At 40.0% G+C, this 19236-nt stretch overlaps 1 protein-coding gene across 11 annotated transcripts in view; it reads right to left on the reverse strand.

The window, feature by feature from the left end:
- MTMR1 (myotubularin related protein 1) overlaps window positions 1-19236 on the reverse strand; it is a 59842-nt gene that overhangs the window by 33060 nt on the left and 7546 nt on the right. For 2 of the 11 annotated variants that reach the window (XM_070462752.1, XM_070462761.1), the window contains exons 3-8: window positions 9751-9774; window positions 9101-9127; window positions 7531-7584; window positions 3814-3889; window positions 1301-1395; window positions 800-907 (exon numbers count right to left, since the gene is read on the reverse strand). In XM_070462752.1, the coding sequence (XP_070318853.1) occupies window positions 800-907; window positions 1301-1395; window positions 3814-3889; window positions 7531-7584; window positions 9101-9127; window positions 9751-9774 (384 nt within the window). The remainder of the gene's footprint in view (window positions 1-799; window positions 908-1300; window positions 1396-3813; window positions 3890-7530; window positions 7585-9100; window positions 9128-9750; window positions 9775-19236) is intronic. The other 9 variants (XM_070462760.1, XM_070462762.1, XM_070462753.1 and 6 more) reach the window with 8 other exon arrangements.

Raw genomic sequence — 19236 nt, forward strand, 5'->3', positions numbered from 1 at the left:
CCAACTCTTTGCAACCCCATGGACTGCAGCATGCCAGGCTCCTCCATCCTCCATCGCCCAGAGTTGGCTCATATTCATCTTTAATCATTAGTCCTCATCAAAGCTGTCACACAAATTTTACTTAATCCATTGGAAGAAAGGAACAAAATCAAATTAAGCATGGCTCAGGTGCAAATTCCAACAAGAAACTCAACGGTGTTTTTAATCACAGAATTTATGAATACTGTTGTCCCTTTAGGGATTCCTGGGTAGCTCAGTAGTAAAGAATTCACCTGCCAATGCAGGAGACACAGGAGATGCACGGGGTTTGATCCCTGGGTCAGGAAGATCCCCTGGAGGAGGAAGTGGCAACCCATTCCAGTATTCTTGCCTGGAAAATCCCATGGACAGAGGAGTCTGGCAGGCTACAGTCCATGGGGTCACAAAGAGTCGGACACAACTGAGCAACTGAGCACACACAGGCCCTTTGTCCCTTTAGGAAGTCTCCGACTGAAAACTAGTCTTATAATGACAAACTGCAAAAAAAAATACTGATCTCTGCTTTCCACTTGATTTCTCTGAAATGTAACAAATCATGTCACCGCCTAGGTTACAGGTCCATGTTAATTAGAACACTTCAACAGAAAAGAAGCAGTTTACTTCAACAGCTTATATAATGGTCTGAATTGGTTGATGAAGGGTTGAAGAGGTTTGTGTCCCGAAGACATCTGAGTGACTAACGTCCAAATTATTCTTACTATCCAAAGGCCCAAGGATGTTCCAGCTGGCTGCCCCATCTCAGTTTCTCTCTGCACCATACCTTGCACACGATCTCTATGCCACAAGAGTTGTCTCCATGGCTTTGTGCTCCAATCTTCTCAACTCTGCTGATCACTCCCAGGGGGACGTCAAGGATGAAATGTGGGTCCTGGGTTCACAGATGAACATGAATGCCAATCAGTGTCAGTCAACAGAGTTTTCCAATTCAAGTCTTTGCTGGCTAAAAACATGTTTGCTTGTTACTTTGATTTTCCTCCTGGTTCTGGCTAAGACACCAAGGTCTGATTTATCACTTGCTTGCTGATGTAGATGTTGAGACTATAATTAAACCCCACCCCCCACCCCCATGAGAGTGTTCCTTTAATGGCCTTTTCTTTCAACGTACAAAATCTGCTTGCACATCTTAAAATGGGCACATTTTAAAACTGACTCTCAGTCTCTCTCAGAGTGATAGGATTTCAGGATACTTTTTACTATCTTTTCTATTATTTGCTTTCTTCTGTAGCATTTTTAAAAATTAAACCCACTTTTAAATACTCACTCTCTCTACATTCTTGAAGTACATCTTAAAGTCTGTCACTGTCAGGGTGCCAGTCACTGCTCCCACAAATGGGCAGATATACATAACGTCTTTCACTGAAAGAAAAAACCCAAAATAGCATCTAGTGCCAATGGCTTGTGTTTCAATAAATCTTAACATGAGTTTCCACAAATGCATGATTCTAGTTTTCTAGGAATTTAATTTTTTTCATTACTTTAAATACAGGCATAGATGGATAGTCTTCTAATAAAATTCCATTTTTAAAACAAAAGTCTGATTTGCTACTTAATGAGGTTTTAAGTAAAGAGCCTCATAATAGTTACATTTTGTCATTTCCTTCCAAATAGTTCACATTTTCCCTGAGTGATAAATTAATCACATTCAAAAACATATTAATTAAACTCTGAAGATCTTGGGCTACATTTCATAAATGACTACTAATGAAAACCAACTAAAGCTAAACACTGTCCCCCAAAGCACCTCCAAAAAGCTGCTTTACAGATGGCAAAAAAAAAAAAACCACGTCAATGAAGTAGGGAAAGACTTCTTTGCTTCAAATTCTTCATCAGTTTCCATATTTCTTAATGTTTGTATCAATAGCAACATCTTTCATATCAAAATCAACAACACTTATAACGCCTATGAATATTGGGAAGCTCACACCAGTCACAAAGATACCACATCTTCCCAATCTTCCCAAAGTACTATTCCACTAAAAGTGCCATTCCACTGAAAGCTCAAGAATGGACACAGCTACTGATGAGTCGAGGAGATAAATAACAGCACTAAAGCTGTCATTCAGCCAAATTCTCAAAACACTTACATTAAACTTTTATAAAACTCATTATGTACTGAGTGGCTCCTATTGTTGGGGTTCTAGGTATAAATGATAAGATTCCTTCCTACTCACCAGGTAAACCCTGAGGGATACTACACAGAAAATCACCACAGAGCCTGATAAATGCTATCAGAACCATGTGGACTTGATGTGATAAGAGCTCAGCAAAGGAATGACTTAATTTAGCAGGGAGGCTAGGGAAGGGGAAGGGAGGAGAGGTCAACAAGTTGCCAGAGGTTAGTGTGGCTGGGTCCAAGGGTGCATGAGGACAATGGGACATGAGGCCAGAGATGACTTGTTCATCAGAGTTCATGGCAGTTTATTTGTAATAGCCAAACAACAGAGACAACCTAAGTGTCTGTCAATAGGTGAATGGATCAGCACACTGTGATGTATCCACACAATGGAATATGACTCAGCAATGAAAAGGAATGACTGTTGACCGTAGCACTCACAATATGGGTGAATATCACAATAATTAAGCAGAATGGGATAAGCAGACATAAGGACATACTCAATGATTCCATTTCTATAAAACTCTAGAAAATATCAACAACCCTCTAAAGCTTGGGAAAGGGGCAGAAGGCATGGGTGAGAGGGATTATAAAGGGACCTAAGGAAACTTCTAGGAGGTGATAAGTATGTTCATTATCTTGACTGTGATGGTGGTTTCCCAGGTGTATAAATGTGTCAAAACTCTTCACATTCACTTTAAATCTGTGTAGTCTGTTTGTCTGGAGTAGAAGGAGAGGCATAACAGAATTAGCTCTGCATTTTAGTCCCATAATCCCCAAAACAACACAGAGGCAGGGCTAGAAACACTCCTAGAGGAGGAAAGGCCAGAAAGGCCGGTGGAGCACCAGGAGTGGATGAAGTTCCCGAAGCCCAAGAGAGAAACCGTTTCAAAACTCAGGTTGGGATGAACAGAGCCCAGAGCCACAGAGTAGGCTATCACAGAGGAAGGATGTGTGTGTGAAGGTCCTGGCAGGAGAGCCCAGCTACTCAAACACAACATGACTGTGTTCTGGGACCAGGCACGCACCTTTGGGAGGGAGCCAGGAGGGAAGAAGGCTACAGTGAGCCTCACAAACGAGGCTGTCAACCCTAACCCTGGCAGTTGTGAGGTGAAGTGGTCCCAGCTGGCTGCCCTCACACCCAGCCCGGCACAGTGGACTGCCTGCTGAAATGCCTAGCCATCTACTGCAGACCTCTGCCCTTATAATCCAGGGTGGGCACACATGCCCTTTTCCTGCACTAAAATTGTACTTTTTGGACTTGTAAAGGCCACTAAAATTTCTTTGCCAAGATCTCAAGATTGCTGTTGAAAGTACGATGTGGATCATCCCTCAGGACCTTTTCCTTCTAGTGAAGGCTTCCAACAAATCACTGAAGTGACATCACCATGAGAGTCTCACCTGCCTCAGCTCATGGGACAAAGTTGGGCCCTTCTTCTATTGGTACTGCCACCCGAGACTCGCTCGGAGCTTCAAGGGATCCTCTATAGTCCCTTGTCTCTTAAGGTCATGATGACATGAAGAAGGGCAAGGTCTCATCCATTTGTCCCCAAATTAAATGGATCTGGCTGATCTCCAGCACATACATCACCTGTGCTTACGAGTAATGTGCCATGTCATTTTACGGATCTCCATGAGCAAAATGTACTCGTTAAACTTACCAATGGCCTTGATTGATTCTCCTGGGAAAAGTGGTGCTTCTTCCATCTGTGCCAGCTTATTTCCATCCCTTAGAGCCTGGCAAGAAACCAAACACGAGTAAATCTCCCTTTCCATTTGTAGACCTGGGAAGAATGGTAGTGCTCTGTGCTCTTGCTACGAGGCTACAGAAGCATGCAAAATGTATGCCCCCCTCCCCTTACAAGACAATTTCAAAGCTCCGCATCACAGGACACCATGCTGCATAGTCTAGCAAATTGTTACACATACTTAAAGTTCACAGTTAGAAAGCATTAATACAGAGATGGTTTGACATGACAAATAGATACTGTAATCACTACACAGACAGCTATTACAAGGTGCCTCCAGAATTTGGAAATAAGGTCAAAAAAGGTTACCTTCTGAGCGTGAAACTAGTACAAATAAAATCAATATTAGATGCAGATGCTTAAGCAGCTGTAGAAATGGCCCAGCTATGAGAATGTGTGGGAAACCCCAAAGTCTAATTTAAGAAAGCAGGGAGGGTCTCTTACTAAGGAAAGCCCTACTTTATAAAGCCTTATTTTATAAAATAAGAAAGCTTCCCTACTCCAACCCAGCTACCTGCAGCTACACAAAGTGTAGGAGGGAGGACAGGTGAGTGTGCTTGTCAGTGTGTATACACGCTACGAGAATGTGCCCTCATCTGGCAGACAAGAGTATTTTATCCACTCCTGTGGACCAGGGTGTGTTGTTCATCAGGCTTTTCTCCCCAGTCAGTTCACACTGCTAATTCCACGCTTACCGAGCAAATTCCTAAAGAGGTCTCAGGGTTCCTGTTACAATATCACCAGGAAAAGGATGTCTTGGATGGCTGGAAGGATACATGCCCACATTTCTAAATGTCCAGATCGGCACTATGGACCAGTAGAGCCAGTCTCTGGCAAGCTTGGTTGGATAGCACCAAATAACTCGGGGGATCTGAGAAAATGGTGTTCTTGAACTACAAATCTAGGGACCACAGCCTTAAGTTCGTGCCTATTCCAAGGTACTGCCACCCTGTGAGATGCTGCCAAGGAAACTGGTCACTTTTTCCAGGCATCTCTGACATAATGTGTCATGAATAAGAGTAAGGTGTTCAAAACTCCAGCAATTCCCAAGCTGTGTTTCATAGAGTACTAAATTCCCAGGAGATGAGAATAGGACTTATTTAGAAAAGTTTGGGAAATGCTGGGTTAAAGGAAACAAGTTTAGCTGGGTTCTTTTTTTTTTTTTTTTTTAGTGAGACAAATCTTTAGCATGTTAATGCAGGCTGAATCCGCCAGAAGGCGCTAAAGTATGCTGCATTTCCCCTACCTCGTCCATCAGGGGCTGCTTTCTCCAAAAAATACCTGTTAACATCAGGAGGCCACTAGTGTTCGGCAGAAAACAGAGTAGATAGTCCTAAGTTTTCAACATAATTTTATGAAGCAAAATACTAAAACTGGTATCTTTTATAATTCTACTCAAAATTATTGAAAATTCAAAATAATTATTTTTCACAGTTACAAGAATACTTCAATATATTTTATAAAGGGTCTTAAAGGTCCACTTAAAAACACTATATATAGTAGGTTCATCCAATTTTATAAAATAAGAAGGGAAAATGTCAAAATATAAAGAGTAAATTCGATGCTAAATGTTGGTCAAATGATGTTTGTTTGGGGAGGGCACAAAATGACACAGTCCAACCTCCTCCTAAAGATTAGTGTTCATCGTCACCTCCAAGCAATTTTACTCAGTTTAAACTTTTAGTCCAGATTGGTTTTTAAGACATTTCTCAATCAACATTTTTAGGGATGCAGAAAACTGTTAAAGGGGACACAGAGAAGTATTTGTGGATGGATTTATACTCATACCCGTTTTGGAAATACATCTTTGACACAATAAAGCATAAACCAATATTTATACTTTTCAATGTCCAGTTTTAGAAACACTAAAAATCACCAATCTTCACAGAAGCCTTATTTTGAAAGTCTGCTTTCTTTAATTTATTGCCTAAGCTAGTGACTGATTTTATAATATAGTTACAAAGTGAGAAAGCTATTTTAATCAATATTCAAGTTTTTAATAACTTCAAATGTTACACTTTTAAAGCCTATTTTAATGGCTAAATATTATCATATAGACTTAAAATCATTAACTGATATTCAAAAATAAATGGGAATAGGTTATTTTTAGATATATTTACTAAAGCAAGCTGTTCTAATCAACTGAATTTGGAAGAGGTGGAGGAAAGTCTGATTCACTTTATAAAAAGTCACTTCACACACTTTCAAGTCCTCAACCCAGGACTAACTAATCAGATGCCGTTGATGGGAGGCAGCAGTGACTGGACCATTTTGAGAATGTACAAGACTCTCAAGATAGAGGCTAGGGATCAAAGGTTCCTCTTCTAACAGTCACATTAAATCTGGTGTGAAATATTTGTGCATTTATATGAGGCATGACGTGTTGATGGGATAGAGACAAACCTCTCACTAAAAAATAGTTAAATCTGGGACATGCTTTGTACATGATGAAAAAGCAACTATCAGAATAAAACAAATCATTGATCCCACTGCTTCAGATCTCCCTATAAAAGGTTCACTGTGTACAGGAAAGACATTCAGCTTTAGCATAGGAATTCGAGAGGAGAATGGATCTTTATTAAAGCCTCATTGTTTTGCAAGGACAGTAGATTCCCTCTAAAAAGCCGGTGTTAGATAGGACGCACACTTGTGCTATATTAAGCTTTGACTGCAACTTCCAAGTTGCACAGGACATGATTTGACCCTTGATTTATCCAACCCATGTACATCATCAAAGAGGAATGTTCTTATGGATAAAATATGTCTCGTGAATACACCCAGTCCTCTTAGGGCCTCTGCTCCAAGTGTTGCCCGGTTGAGGAATTCTCTCTGATGATCTCAGCCCAGCCCTCTGCTGGTGACCCAGAAGGTCACCAACTTGCTGGATCTCCACTCCTTTCTCCTTCTCTTGAACCCAGGCTGCTGGGCGGATAGTTTCTGTAACAGTGGCCTGCCGAAAGCAGTGGTTTTCAAATCGACCTCTGCAAGGTACTTCCAGGGTCACCAAAGGAGGGTGGGCTGGGCTAAGGGACAGCTGAGCACTGGGAGTTTGCCATGCTTCCCTGGAGTGGCTCCTCTAGAGGTTTCATATACTCAGTTTCTACATAAGCTTTGGGGAAAGCTCTGCTGCATTAAATCTCTCCAGAGTCCAGAGGTACTGAGTAAAGAGTAAGTACTGAAGAAACCTCGATGAATGATTTTTTTTTCTCCTACAAAATACATGGACTCATTCCATAAACACCTACAGCATGCCAGGTGCTGTGCTGGGTACAGACCCTGCAAATTTGAATAAAGCAAAGTCTGCACCCTTGAGGAGCACCCTGAGTGTGTGCATCTGCCCCTCTAAGTCTTCGTGAAGGCGCTTCAGAATCGTGTTGTGATTGAGGCTCATTATTCCTGTCAGTAAATCTACTTGGGAAAACTGAGAGGCAGAGATGAACAAATTTCTGGTTGACAAAATGTTGGATAAACCAATTTTTGCAAATAATGTCATAATGGAATCTACCAAACTTGGACAGGAGAGTGCTACTGTAGTGGAAAAAGCATTTGCTGGTTGCCTAGAAATTTAATATGAAATGGCTTCTAAATGCACGGTCTGTAACTACAAACAGATGAACATGTACAACTTGCCACCTGATCAGCTTCAGCTTCAGAAGGGTAGCCATTGTGTTCTTCCTGAATCTCCTGCACAGCACCAGGTGCATGGACAAGAAAAGGCAAAGGGGGGAAAAAGAAACACGTGCAAACAGACAGGTGAAAGGACAGAAGTTCTTTCTTAAAGAGACACTAAGCATGTAACACACCTTTCATGGTTTTGCAAATCCCAACATTTTCCCCCTTGGAGTTAAGGAAAGAACGTGGGGGCCATCTATAGCATCCTCTGCCTAAAATGGAGTACCTACACTGTGTTTGTGTTGGGGTGTAAAATGAAAAGCAAACAAACATCATGGGTTACACAGAATGTACTGTCTTCTTAAAATCAAGCAATACTGCAGCGTACAGCAAAGAATCAAAATCACAGACGCATAACATGCTCATAGAAAAGAAAACAGACCACAGAGACCGGGCAACGACCAAAATCCAGACAAAATCCAAAGGCGGTTCGTAGACATGTGTTTTTAAAAGGAACTATTATGTTGCCCAGAAGTCAATGCCACTGGAATTAACAACATTTCCACACATGTACATGTGCATATCACATGTTGGGGTCATACATATGCAGATACATACAAATGCTCTGTTACTTATTGCTTATTGCTAATTAAATACTGTGATTTATGACTCAAAATCATATTAAATCTTTCTAACTACAGTATCAATGTGCTTCAAAGAAATAACTAAAATATCACATATCTTTATCTAAATTTTCCAATTCCTTTACATGTATTACTATTCTTAATTTCTTTTTAGAATGAGTTTTTGAAACTCTAAAAACTTGGACTTTTAGTTTAGCCTGTGATATAATGAGCATGAATATTGAAGATGACAAACTTATAACCCCTTATAAAAGTTATATCAAGTCTCTGAGGCTGAAAATATTAAAATTTATCATCAATATATTTTTCCTTCAAGAAACCTTGATCCCAAGGACTATATTTCTTTAAAAGGCAATCAGTGAATAAGTAGCAAAGCTTTATAAAAGAATTTACTCTTCCCCGCCTTTCATTTTTGTCAGTAAAATAAAATAGCTACTTAAAATATTTTTATACTTTATCATCAGGTTGAATTTAGTACATAGTTGGTACTGCTACCCTTCAGAACAGGGCAAATTGTTAAACACAGCCAGTTTTTTTTAATTTCCATTTTTTTAATACAAAGAAAATGGAATCATTCTTTGATAAAAAATTTTAAAAACAAAAGAATGAATGACCAAACAACAACCAAAAAAAAAAAAAAAAAACAAAACAAAAACCCCACATAGCATTTCAAAGTCCATGCAAGTGTAAAGCCAAACACTAATAGGTAACAATGTGAATCAATGAAAGAAAATGATTCCCATGAGCAAAAGAAAACATGGTGAAAACAAAATTAAACAAAGATAAACCAACTAGAATCCAAGAGTTTGATTTAACCTGCTTATTTTTAAAAGTTTAAAACCAAAGTCACTAAATGAATCTGTCAAAATCCACATTGTTTTCATTTAATGGAACAAGGTTAATTTTCAACATCTGATACTCAGGTTTAAATGCATGCACATTACCAATCTTTGTCTTGCTTTATGAATATTCTGAAATAAAGGGAAGGAAAATCATGAGGAAAATATAAACTATAATCCACTAGCCATAACAGCTACATCTGTATTTTAAGAAATACTAAATGGGGCTGATTTTGCTAAATTCATCTTCAAGATTAGCACTTCTGCTTTTGGGATTCAGCATGCAAACATGAAATCTTACTTGATCTTGTAATCAAGACTTGAAATCTTAGATTGCCTACTCAGGATGGACAACTGACCACTTTGTTGTTTTTCTTGTTAATAAATACTCTAGCATGAATTATGTGATGAACAAGGTTAAATGAACAGGACTCTGTAGGCCTAGACTTATAAACCCCATGCCATGAATACCCACTTGGTCAGAATTCCTGTAACACAACAAAAGTCAGTATTGCACACTGGAAACAATTTTAGCATCCTGCCCTCACACACACTGGCTTTTTCGCATATGAAAACATCATAACAAATAAAGCATTTCTAGTGAACACTGAAAGCTATGACACAGCAGAGCAAATTGATCTGAGTGAATAATAAAACCAGTGAGAAGGCAAAGAATACTAAATAGACTAAGTGTCTGATAAAGCACAGAGACACACAAGGCGGAGGCCCATGTGCTGAAAACCAAATATCCTTACCCTTATATCAGGCCTCCTGAAAACCTGTCAGTTAAAACACAGAACATCATCATCATGGACACATCACTATTGACCTGTGAAAGATGCTGTTAAGTTCGCCAGTCCATGCTCTAAGAAACATCATAATACTCCAAATAAAACCCAGCAGGTCAATCCTAACATGTTTGCCCTCTAAGTTTCATTCAATATCCAATCAATCCTAACACATTTATCCTGTAATTTGCAGGCAAGTCTATGATTTGGAGAAACTTATCGCCTTTAGCCTAAGACAAACTACATTATTTTAAACACAAACCCCTTGTGTCAAGGGCTATTACAAGACAGTGTGAACAGGTTGTGTTTGAAAAGTTCATTTGTGTGTCTGTTTGGAATACTGAACACATTTTCCCCATAGAAACAATGATATAAAAAGGTGGTTCTGCTCCCAAACCAGCCCACAGAAAAGCAAAACAAAACCGAACCAAGAAACCACAAAAGCGTCCACAGCTGGCACGGAGCACAGCTCAGCCATGGTGTTAATGGGATCACAAAGCCTAGTTAAGCACAATCTTAATCTGGTTTCTATAGGGATTCTATTTCCAATTTGCACTTGGGACTCCAGAATTAAACCCCCTGATGTGGCCGCCCCAGAGGGAGAAGTTGCCTCCCTCACGTTAGCCCAGCCCCGACTGCTGCACATGGAGCATTCGGGAAATGGCTCAGAGAACCAATGGAACTTCTGAAAAGCGAACAGTGCTAACAGTCTGAGGGAGGCTTGAATCATCTGTTCCCCACTCTCAACTCTGAAATCCAATCATCATTACATACGATAGAATGCTGAAGGTTCTATGGAAAACATCATTTAAAGAAAAAAAATCACTGGAGGTTCTTATTAGCTTCATAGGTTTTACTCAGGATAGATAAGAGGATCACGTGAATATGAGGACACACTTCAAAAAACATCATTGTAGCGCTATTAAGAGAAAATACTCTTTGAAGTAAAAAAAGTGTCTGAACTAAGGCATGCTATAGCTCAAAGGGAATTAAAGCCCAGAAGTTCCTAAATATAGACTGTTTAGGCTAAGAAGCTTAAATCTGCCCCTTTTTTGAGGAGGTGGTGGTGATGAATATGTTTATCCTAATTGTGGTGACAGTGCCACAAGGGGGCACCTATCAACAACGCATCAATCTGTATACTTTAAATATGTGACATTTATCATTTGTGAATTACAACAGAAGAGTTAGTACAAAATACATAATATACATGCTTATGTTAATTTTGAAAAAAACTCAAAATAGGACATCCATGGTAATGAAAAGTCAAAATAGAAAGGCTCCCCTCCCCAGCTTCATTTGTCAGTGATAACCACATTTAATGAGAATTTTTTAAATTATGCCTCCATAACCATAAATATGGTTACATCACTACTTTTCTTTTTACTTAGTTAATATTTATTCATCTATTTCAGAAACATAACTAAAATTGCATTAAATTCCAGCAGTACATTTCACACATACATACACAGCATACCATGAAAATGATGTATTACTTAACACTTAGTTTTAGTATTTATAATTAGAAACAACAGAAGAGTTCAGTGATGAGGCACAAATGTCTAAAAGATTGAGGTATTATTTATTTCAATGAGATATAGGGATAGGGAGTATCATGACTTACGAGATAAAGTGAGCATTGTGACTAGCACATTCCTAGAACATATATGAATTTTTTATAAAAATCATTATATAAGGTGAAAATTCATAAAAGGTAATAGTTTCATGTCTGTGTGTGTGTGTGTGTGTGTGTGTATGTAACTTAAGTTCCAAATTTGCTTTGCTATATAAATCATAAAAATTTCCTTTAAGGTAAGAACATTTTTTAGGTAGAGAGTTGACATGCAACTTAAGATCTATATACATTTGTATATTATCCAACTATAACATAAATCATATTACCAGAATTTTTAAATGATGACAAAAACTGAACATAAATTATAAAATTGTGGAAGAGTTTGGAAAGTTTCACTGTATACTGTGTGAATGATACCACTACTTCTTGACTTGTCAGTTTCAAACAGTAGCTAGTAACCTAGCTAGATGAGGGAACATGCTTTCTCACACTACTCCCTCCCTCTTCCCAATCTGCTGATTGAAATTGTAATTTCTAGTCCTTTTATTGTCCTTCTGCAGCAGCTGCATCATTTCAAAAAAATCATGAAATGAGTTTTCGGTGACAGCCATTCTTCTAGGAACCTTGTATGTACTAACTCATTTTATTCTCGGAACAACCTTGTGAGATAAAAACTATCATGGGCCCATTTTCTGATGAGAAACCCAAGGCACAGTTAAGTAATCTGGCCAAGTTCAAGGTGTAGAGCAAGTACTTATACCCAGATAGTCTGCTGCACCACCTCAGTGTGGTGCCACTGTAATTAATGCACAGGAACTAAAGCCATCCAATGTACCTCCACTCCCTCTTAACTCTCTCGAGGGTGGGTGAAGAAAGCAACAGTATGACCTCTTCCCTCACTTCTCCTTGCTCCCTTCAGACCTCCACTCCAGCATGTTTATTTTCACATTTGCTCTGAAACTGCAATTAATTTTGTAATGTTTTGTCTATAAAGAGATAGTAACAATTGACAACTAATAAACAGCACTACAAGCAGCATCCCTGGGCCTTACATGTGAACGTGATTCTGATCAAAGATAGAGAGCAGAGGTTTGAAGCAGGAGGCCTGCAGCCTCTCTCTGTGTGCCCTTACCCAGCCTCAGTTTCTACACGTACAAAAGGAGAGGAATCTACGAATGGCTGTGAGGTCCTGACCAGTTCCCAAACCCTAGCAGCCACTTAGGCTTCTTTGGAAGAGTTCAGAAAACTCGGTGTGGGGGTGGAGGGCAGCAATCAGCACAACTCAGGAGTCAAATCCTGCAACCAGCGCTGATGGCCCTCAAGACCTCAGGCAGCTGCACAGGCTGTATCATTTTTTTACATCATTTATCCTATAAGGAACTGGTAAACCTGTTTACCTGAGTTCTGTCAGTTGTTATAGCAAATGAATGAACTCAGGGAGGGAGTTGTGGGCACCCCCCAATTTGTAGCCAAGCCAAGCAGAAGTTCCAGGTAACCTGGGAACCCACTACCTGAAACTGGACAACTGAAGTGAGAAGTTTTGTGGGCTGAGCCCTTAACCTGTGGGGTCTGCACTAACTCCGGTGAGTATCACAACCAAATTGAATTGTAGAACACGCATCTGGTGTGGGAGAATTTGCCAGTGTGGGAACAAACCCAGACATCTGGTGTCACAAGTGTTCTAAGTGGGTGGGGATTCCGACCTAAGCTGACTGGTGTCAGTGCCATGCTCTTCATCTCTACACAGCCCCACCTAAACCTGTTCCCTTTCTGAGTTGGCTGACCAAGGGCCTCAAGGCTTCATGCCCAGGATGCCCTGTTCTGCCTGTCTGGCTCCTCCCACCACACCTTGTGTCCTTGTCTGTTGCAACACTCACCACAGTTCAACTTGTACTGTATTTTTTTGAGTCTCTTTCCTCTATTATGAACTCCATGCAGCAGCCCAGCCCCTGTGCACATTAGGTACTCACATCACATTTTTGGAAGTGGGCCTGTGTTCAGCAATTATAATACACTCCTGTTGTACTCATTTTTACATATCATATACATTTTCATAGAGTAATAGCATACCATAAATGAGCACTGCATGCATTTCACACATATGCTGCCATTTTAATACATTAAACCTCCGCTATAACATCCACTTTACAGATGAGAACACTTGAGGCTCAGCAAGATAAAGTAACTTGTTGAGCAGCTAGTCAGGTACAGGGTGGGACTCAAGGCAAGGTGCCCCAACTCCAAATTTTATGACCTTTCTGAAAAACCATATGATCCTAAGTCAAATAGCAGTTTTTTAATAAATGTGTTATCTTTGAGCCTATGCCTCTAAGAGTTTCTTTCCACAAAAAGACTGTAATAGTGGAGTAAAAACATTCTAACATCTTTATTTGCATAACTATATGCTTCATTTAAATAATACTTCTGATATATCATGAATTGTTGGAAATATTAATCAAAATTTATTCTACATGCAATATAGAGTCATTCAGCAGTCTATAAAATCTTGATCTTTTAAAAATTTTATTTCTAATTTTGAGATAACTGTTGATTCATAAGCATTTGTAAGATTAAGAGATTCCATGTACCATGTCACCAAATTTTAGTTGTGTATTACAAAACTACAGAACAATACCAGAACCAGGGCCCTGACACTGACACAGCCAAGATGCAGAACAATTTCCTCATCACCTAACGTTGCTCTTTTATGGCCACATCCACTTCCCTCCCAGCCCTTTCCCTTCTCAGGCCCCGGCAACCACTAATCTGTTCTCCATTTCTATAATTTTGTCATTTCAAGAATGTTACACAAATGAAGGGCTTCCCTGAAATCTCGGATGGTAAAGAATCCACCTGCAATGCAGGAGAGCCAGGTTTGATCCCTGGGTCAGGAAGATCCCCTGGAGAAGGGAATGGCAACCCACTCCAGTATTCTTGCCTGGAGAATTCCATGGACAGAGGAGCCTGGCGGGCTACAGTCCATGGGGTCGCAGAGTTGGACATGACTGAGCGGCTCACACACTTTCACTACACAAATGAAATTTTACAGCATGTGACCTTTTGGGAGTGGCATTTTTACTCTGTGTAATCCCCTCAAGATTCATTCAATTCTTTTCTCTGCCCTCTCTATTCTGCTGTTGAAACAATCCACTGAGGGTTTAGTGTTTTTCTTTTTTTGTGTGTTTTTTGGGGGGTTGTTTTTTCATTATTGTATTTTTCAGTTTTAAATTTTCCATTTGGTTCTTACCTCATATTCCTTGCTGAAACTCCTATTTTTTGTCTCTCACTTTCTATGTTTTTATTGTTTCAAACATATCTGTAATTGTTTATTGAAGCAATTTTATGATGGCTTCTTTAAAATCTTTTTCACAGAATTCTAAAATCTGTCATCTCAGTTTTGGCATCTACTGATTCTCTTCATTCAGTTTGAGATCTTTCTGGCTCTTGGTATTATGAGTGATTTTCAATGGAAACCTGGCCATTTTGAATATCATAAGAGTGTGGGTCTTACCTAACCCTTCTGTTGTAGCTGTTTCTCTGCCACTGCTCAAGCAGGAGGTGGGTGGGGAGCAGTGCCTCATTACAGGTGGGTTGGGGTACAAGTTCAATTTCCCCTCTTGGTCCCCACTGACATCAAAGGCCAGGGGTCTCCTAGTTATTTCTGGGTGGGGGTGAGAGTTCCAGGGTCCAGTTAGGCTTCTGCTGATACCTGCCCTGCTGGGAGTTGCAGGAGCACACCTGACTGATAGCACCGATACCACAGTGGGGGTGTGGCTTCCCAGATGCTGGGTGGTGCTAAAAACCCTGACTGTCCACCAGGCCTCCCAACACCACAGGGACCATGCTTGGTGTGCCTCGTTGCAGCCTGGTGAGTGGAACCTAGGCTCCCCACTTGGCCTTGCTGGTGGGTGTGGGGCTGCAGCTTTTTCTATGGTGTTTGGCTGGAGCACAATGGTTAGTGTCTAAAAGTTTTCTTTCTACTCAGCTGCCCCATTCCTGTCCTTCGGAAAGAGAGACTAGGCTTTTGTTGTCTGCACCCATTGGCATTTCTGGGTTGCTGGCTTCTTCGGCAACAAGTCTGAGACATATGTGGTTAAAAAAAAAAAAAACAGGGACATTACCACCCCATTGTTCCCTGGGTCCTGAGGTCCCTAACCAGTCTGCCTCCTTCTTTCTACCTTTCAGGGCATTCTTTTGTTTATCTTATAGATCATGTCCAGGATATTTATTTATACTGAGAGTGCAAAATAAGAAAAAGTACATCTGCTCCATCTTTCCAGAAGCAGAAGCCCAAACCTTGATATTTTTAAGAAATAATTCTACCTACAAGTAATCCCGAGAGATAGGACAGTACTCTGCCATTACAGTGATTACAAACTGGAGGCCTGTTGCTCAAACAGGCAGGAGCATGTTTGTTTTTATAATTAAATTGTTTCTAAGGGGACACACTGCAGTCTCCAGTTCTCCACAGCTTTCACCCATGTCTGTTTAGATTGTTAGCTCTCCCTTGTAGACATCTGTGTTTGCAACCTCTGATTTAATAAACAGATCATGAGGCCAAGCTATCAAAAGTGGATTATGCCCATGGATTAAAAATGATCATGCTCAAACTTCGCTCTTTCTAGACTTGTACTCAATTTAAGAAATATTAACTAAGACCAAGCTCAAGCATAATGAAGCCTTCTCCACACACGGCATCCCACTTCCCTCCAAAGCCCTTCTGGAAATTTTTGTTTAGGATCCAGAATTTAGTCACTGTACTAACTTACTAAATGATTAAATTTAGTACAAGACCCTCTCCATTTTCTCCTTTTTCTTCAGAATATTTAAAGAAGAGATCTAGCTACTGTGTGTGTGGTGACGAGAGCAGCAGAAACAGGAGGGACAGAGGGGTGATGATGATGGTGGTGTTCGTGACGGTGATGTCGGAGCCAGAGGAAAGAGAATGATCACATTAAAACTATGGTGTCCTAATTTCCTGAAGGCTGGCCAGAATCAAATCCTTTTGGACAAAACACAATTGAAGAATGTTCTAGAAAGAAAGGAATTTAGAGGCTTTAAATCTAATCTAAACTCTTATCCTTACACAAAAGGAAAGTGATACTCAGAGGTTATACAAGGTTACAAAGCTAACCAGTACAGTCTGTATGGCTCCACCATGTTCCCTCTTCTTGACCTAGTTCTGCTTTGCAAACAATGGAAGCTCATCAACTTTGTCACTTCTGCTAACAGTTCCTAAAAATGTTTCATTACAATTTATGACTATTTTTTTCATCTAATCTTTGGAACATTACATTCAGATCTTGTTCTTAAATGTTTTGACAAATTCAAGGGAGAGATTTGTACTCTTTCTTAGCCTGTTAAAAATGGAAGCAACTGAGTTAGTAGTAGGGTGGGCAAAGAACACATTTTATTACATTTCTTCTAGTAGCCTTAATTATCAGGTAAATCTTCAAGATGACTTGGTATTAAGGCACACATTTATTAATTTAGTTAATCTGTAATTCACATAATAGCTATCTACTCTTTCAACAGGGACAATGTTCTCCAAACTTCTGGCATCTTATATACCACCTGTGCAAGTCTGGCTTGCTATACCTGCATGTCACCTGTAATACTAATATTAGTATTTATGTTGACTTTAAATCCACTCTTTTTTCATATTTTGCCTGGCTTTAAGCAATAATATCCATCTATTAAATCACAAGTCTGATGTGCCAGTTTTTCTACTGCACATTAAAATAATTATATAACTGTTAAAATATGTTCATGGGCATACCATCTTAACTCTTTTCATGTGATGCCAGTGTTATTCTTGGGTAATCTGATCACCTTGGGTGATCTGACCTTAAGCTGTCGATTTATGATATGGGAAAATAATAAAGCAACTGTACTTTGAAATCCAACATGAGTGCTAATTATTCAGGTTTGTAGGAATATACCAGAAATGTATGGTATCATCATCAATTTCAACAGACACAAACCTAGGGAAGCCAAACTTTTCACAATTTATTGTACACAAGAAATACATAAGATCCACTCTTCCCCACCCTCAGAGATTCTGATTCACTGAGTGGGATGCAGACCATGGAAACTGCATTTCTGCAGGCATCCCAGGGAACACCCAAGGGCCACATTTTGAAAAACAGTGAACAGGAAGGCAGGACAAAATTCTTAAAATCACTCTAACATTTCAATAGGATGACTTGGTTCAAATCCCAAGTCTAACTGCATGATACTAGTGTTATTGCTTAGTCATGTCTGACTCTTTGCACTGGGCTCCTCTGTCCAGGGGATTTCCCAGGCAAGAATACTGGAGTAGGGTGCCATTTCCTTCTCCAGGGGATATTCCAGACCCAGGGATTAAACCCAGTCTCTTGCACTGAAGGCAGATTCTTTACCATCTGAGCCACCATGGAACTGAGTCACTTAATCTTTCTAAGCCTTGCTTTCCTCACCTGTTAAGTGATGATTATAATAAATGCCATCTCACTGGGTTGTCTTAAGAATTAAATGGATAATATGTCAAAAAAGTAAGACAAAACCACAGAGCCCTACACAGGCTAGAAGGCTTATGAGGGTGAGGATGCTGAACTACTCTCAGCAGCTACAACTGAGAACACAATCAGCATTCCAAATCAAGATGCAAGGGGCCTGCTCCAGAAAAACATCTGCTCCCATTTCACTACTGACATTGAGTCTAACCTATAATAAACTAACCCCCAAATTGAGTGCCTGTTTCAAATAAGATATTTGCACAATACATAATCTCAAGTATTATTGACTGATGACTGCATGCTAAATCCTCAAGGAATTGTATCTAGCCCTTCAGGGCCAATGCCAGGCACAGCTCCCGTGCCAGAGGTGTCCCAAAGGCCTGTTTGGGATACCCTGATTTCAAGAACTACTTTATATACAGCATGTAAAATTATCTGTGGTTTAGAAACATTTTATGCTTTTATTATTTAAAAGAACTCTCTTCTTAAAGAAAACACAACAATTCCTGAATTATTAATTTAACACCAAATTTGCAGACTTGGCTACAGGACTAATCTAACAAAGACAGTGATTAAAAAAAAATGTTCTCACAAAGCTGCTGCTGCTGCTAAGTCACTTAAGTCGCTTCAGTCACGTCTGACTCTGTGCGACCCCGTAGGTGGCAGCCCACCAGGCTCCTCTGTCCCTGGGATTCTCCAGGCAAGAATACTGGAGTGGGTTGCCATTTCCTTCTCCAATGCATGCATGCATGCTAAGTCGCTTCAGTCATGTCTGACTCTGTGCGACCCTATGGACAGCAGCCCACCAGGCTCCTCTGTCCACGGGATTCTCTAGGCAAGAATACTGGAGTGGGTTGCCATTTCCTTCTCCAGCTCTCACAATAATTCATCTAAAATTTTAGCTATGCTCTGATGTAGGCACTTAAAATTCAATTTTCAAAACATGGAAAAGCATTCTTTTTCTCTGAATACCATCTGTTAAACCATTCCAACATGAGCTAATTCTGCTATACAAATTCATAAATAGACTAAAATTAAAAAAAAAACTTTAGTTGCTTCATGTTAAAGTATAGATTCAGTCTTATCTATTCATGTAGAGGTTAGATGGCTATCACATGGTCACCATTCTTTTCTAGAACCCACATAGCACTAACAACTATTGAACAATAAATGAAAACATTACAGGTAACTCATAACTGTCCGTAAAGAAAAATCAGTCCAAGGTCTGAGAGCCATTCCCTGCTTATGTGGGTCCTGGAGCCTCTCCCTCAGTGGGGCAGTTTCAGCTATGGTGGGGGCAGGAGGGCACCTGGGACCAGTGGGTCAGCAGTTGGCCAGTGCCCAGCCACTCAGGCATAGGTGACACAGCAAACACTTCTC

The sequence above is a fragment of the Odocoileus virginianus genome, unplaced genomic scaffold, assembly GCF_023699985.2.
Source record: "Odocoileus virginianus isolate 20LAN1187 ecotype Illinois unplaced genomic scaffold, Ovbor_1.2 Unplaced_Scaffold_13, whole genome shotgun sequence".
Classification (NCBI taxonomy): domain Eukaryota; kingdom Metazoa; phylum Chordata; class Mammalia; order Artiodactyla; family Cervidae; genus Odocoileus; species Odocoileus virginianus.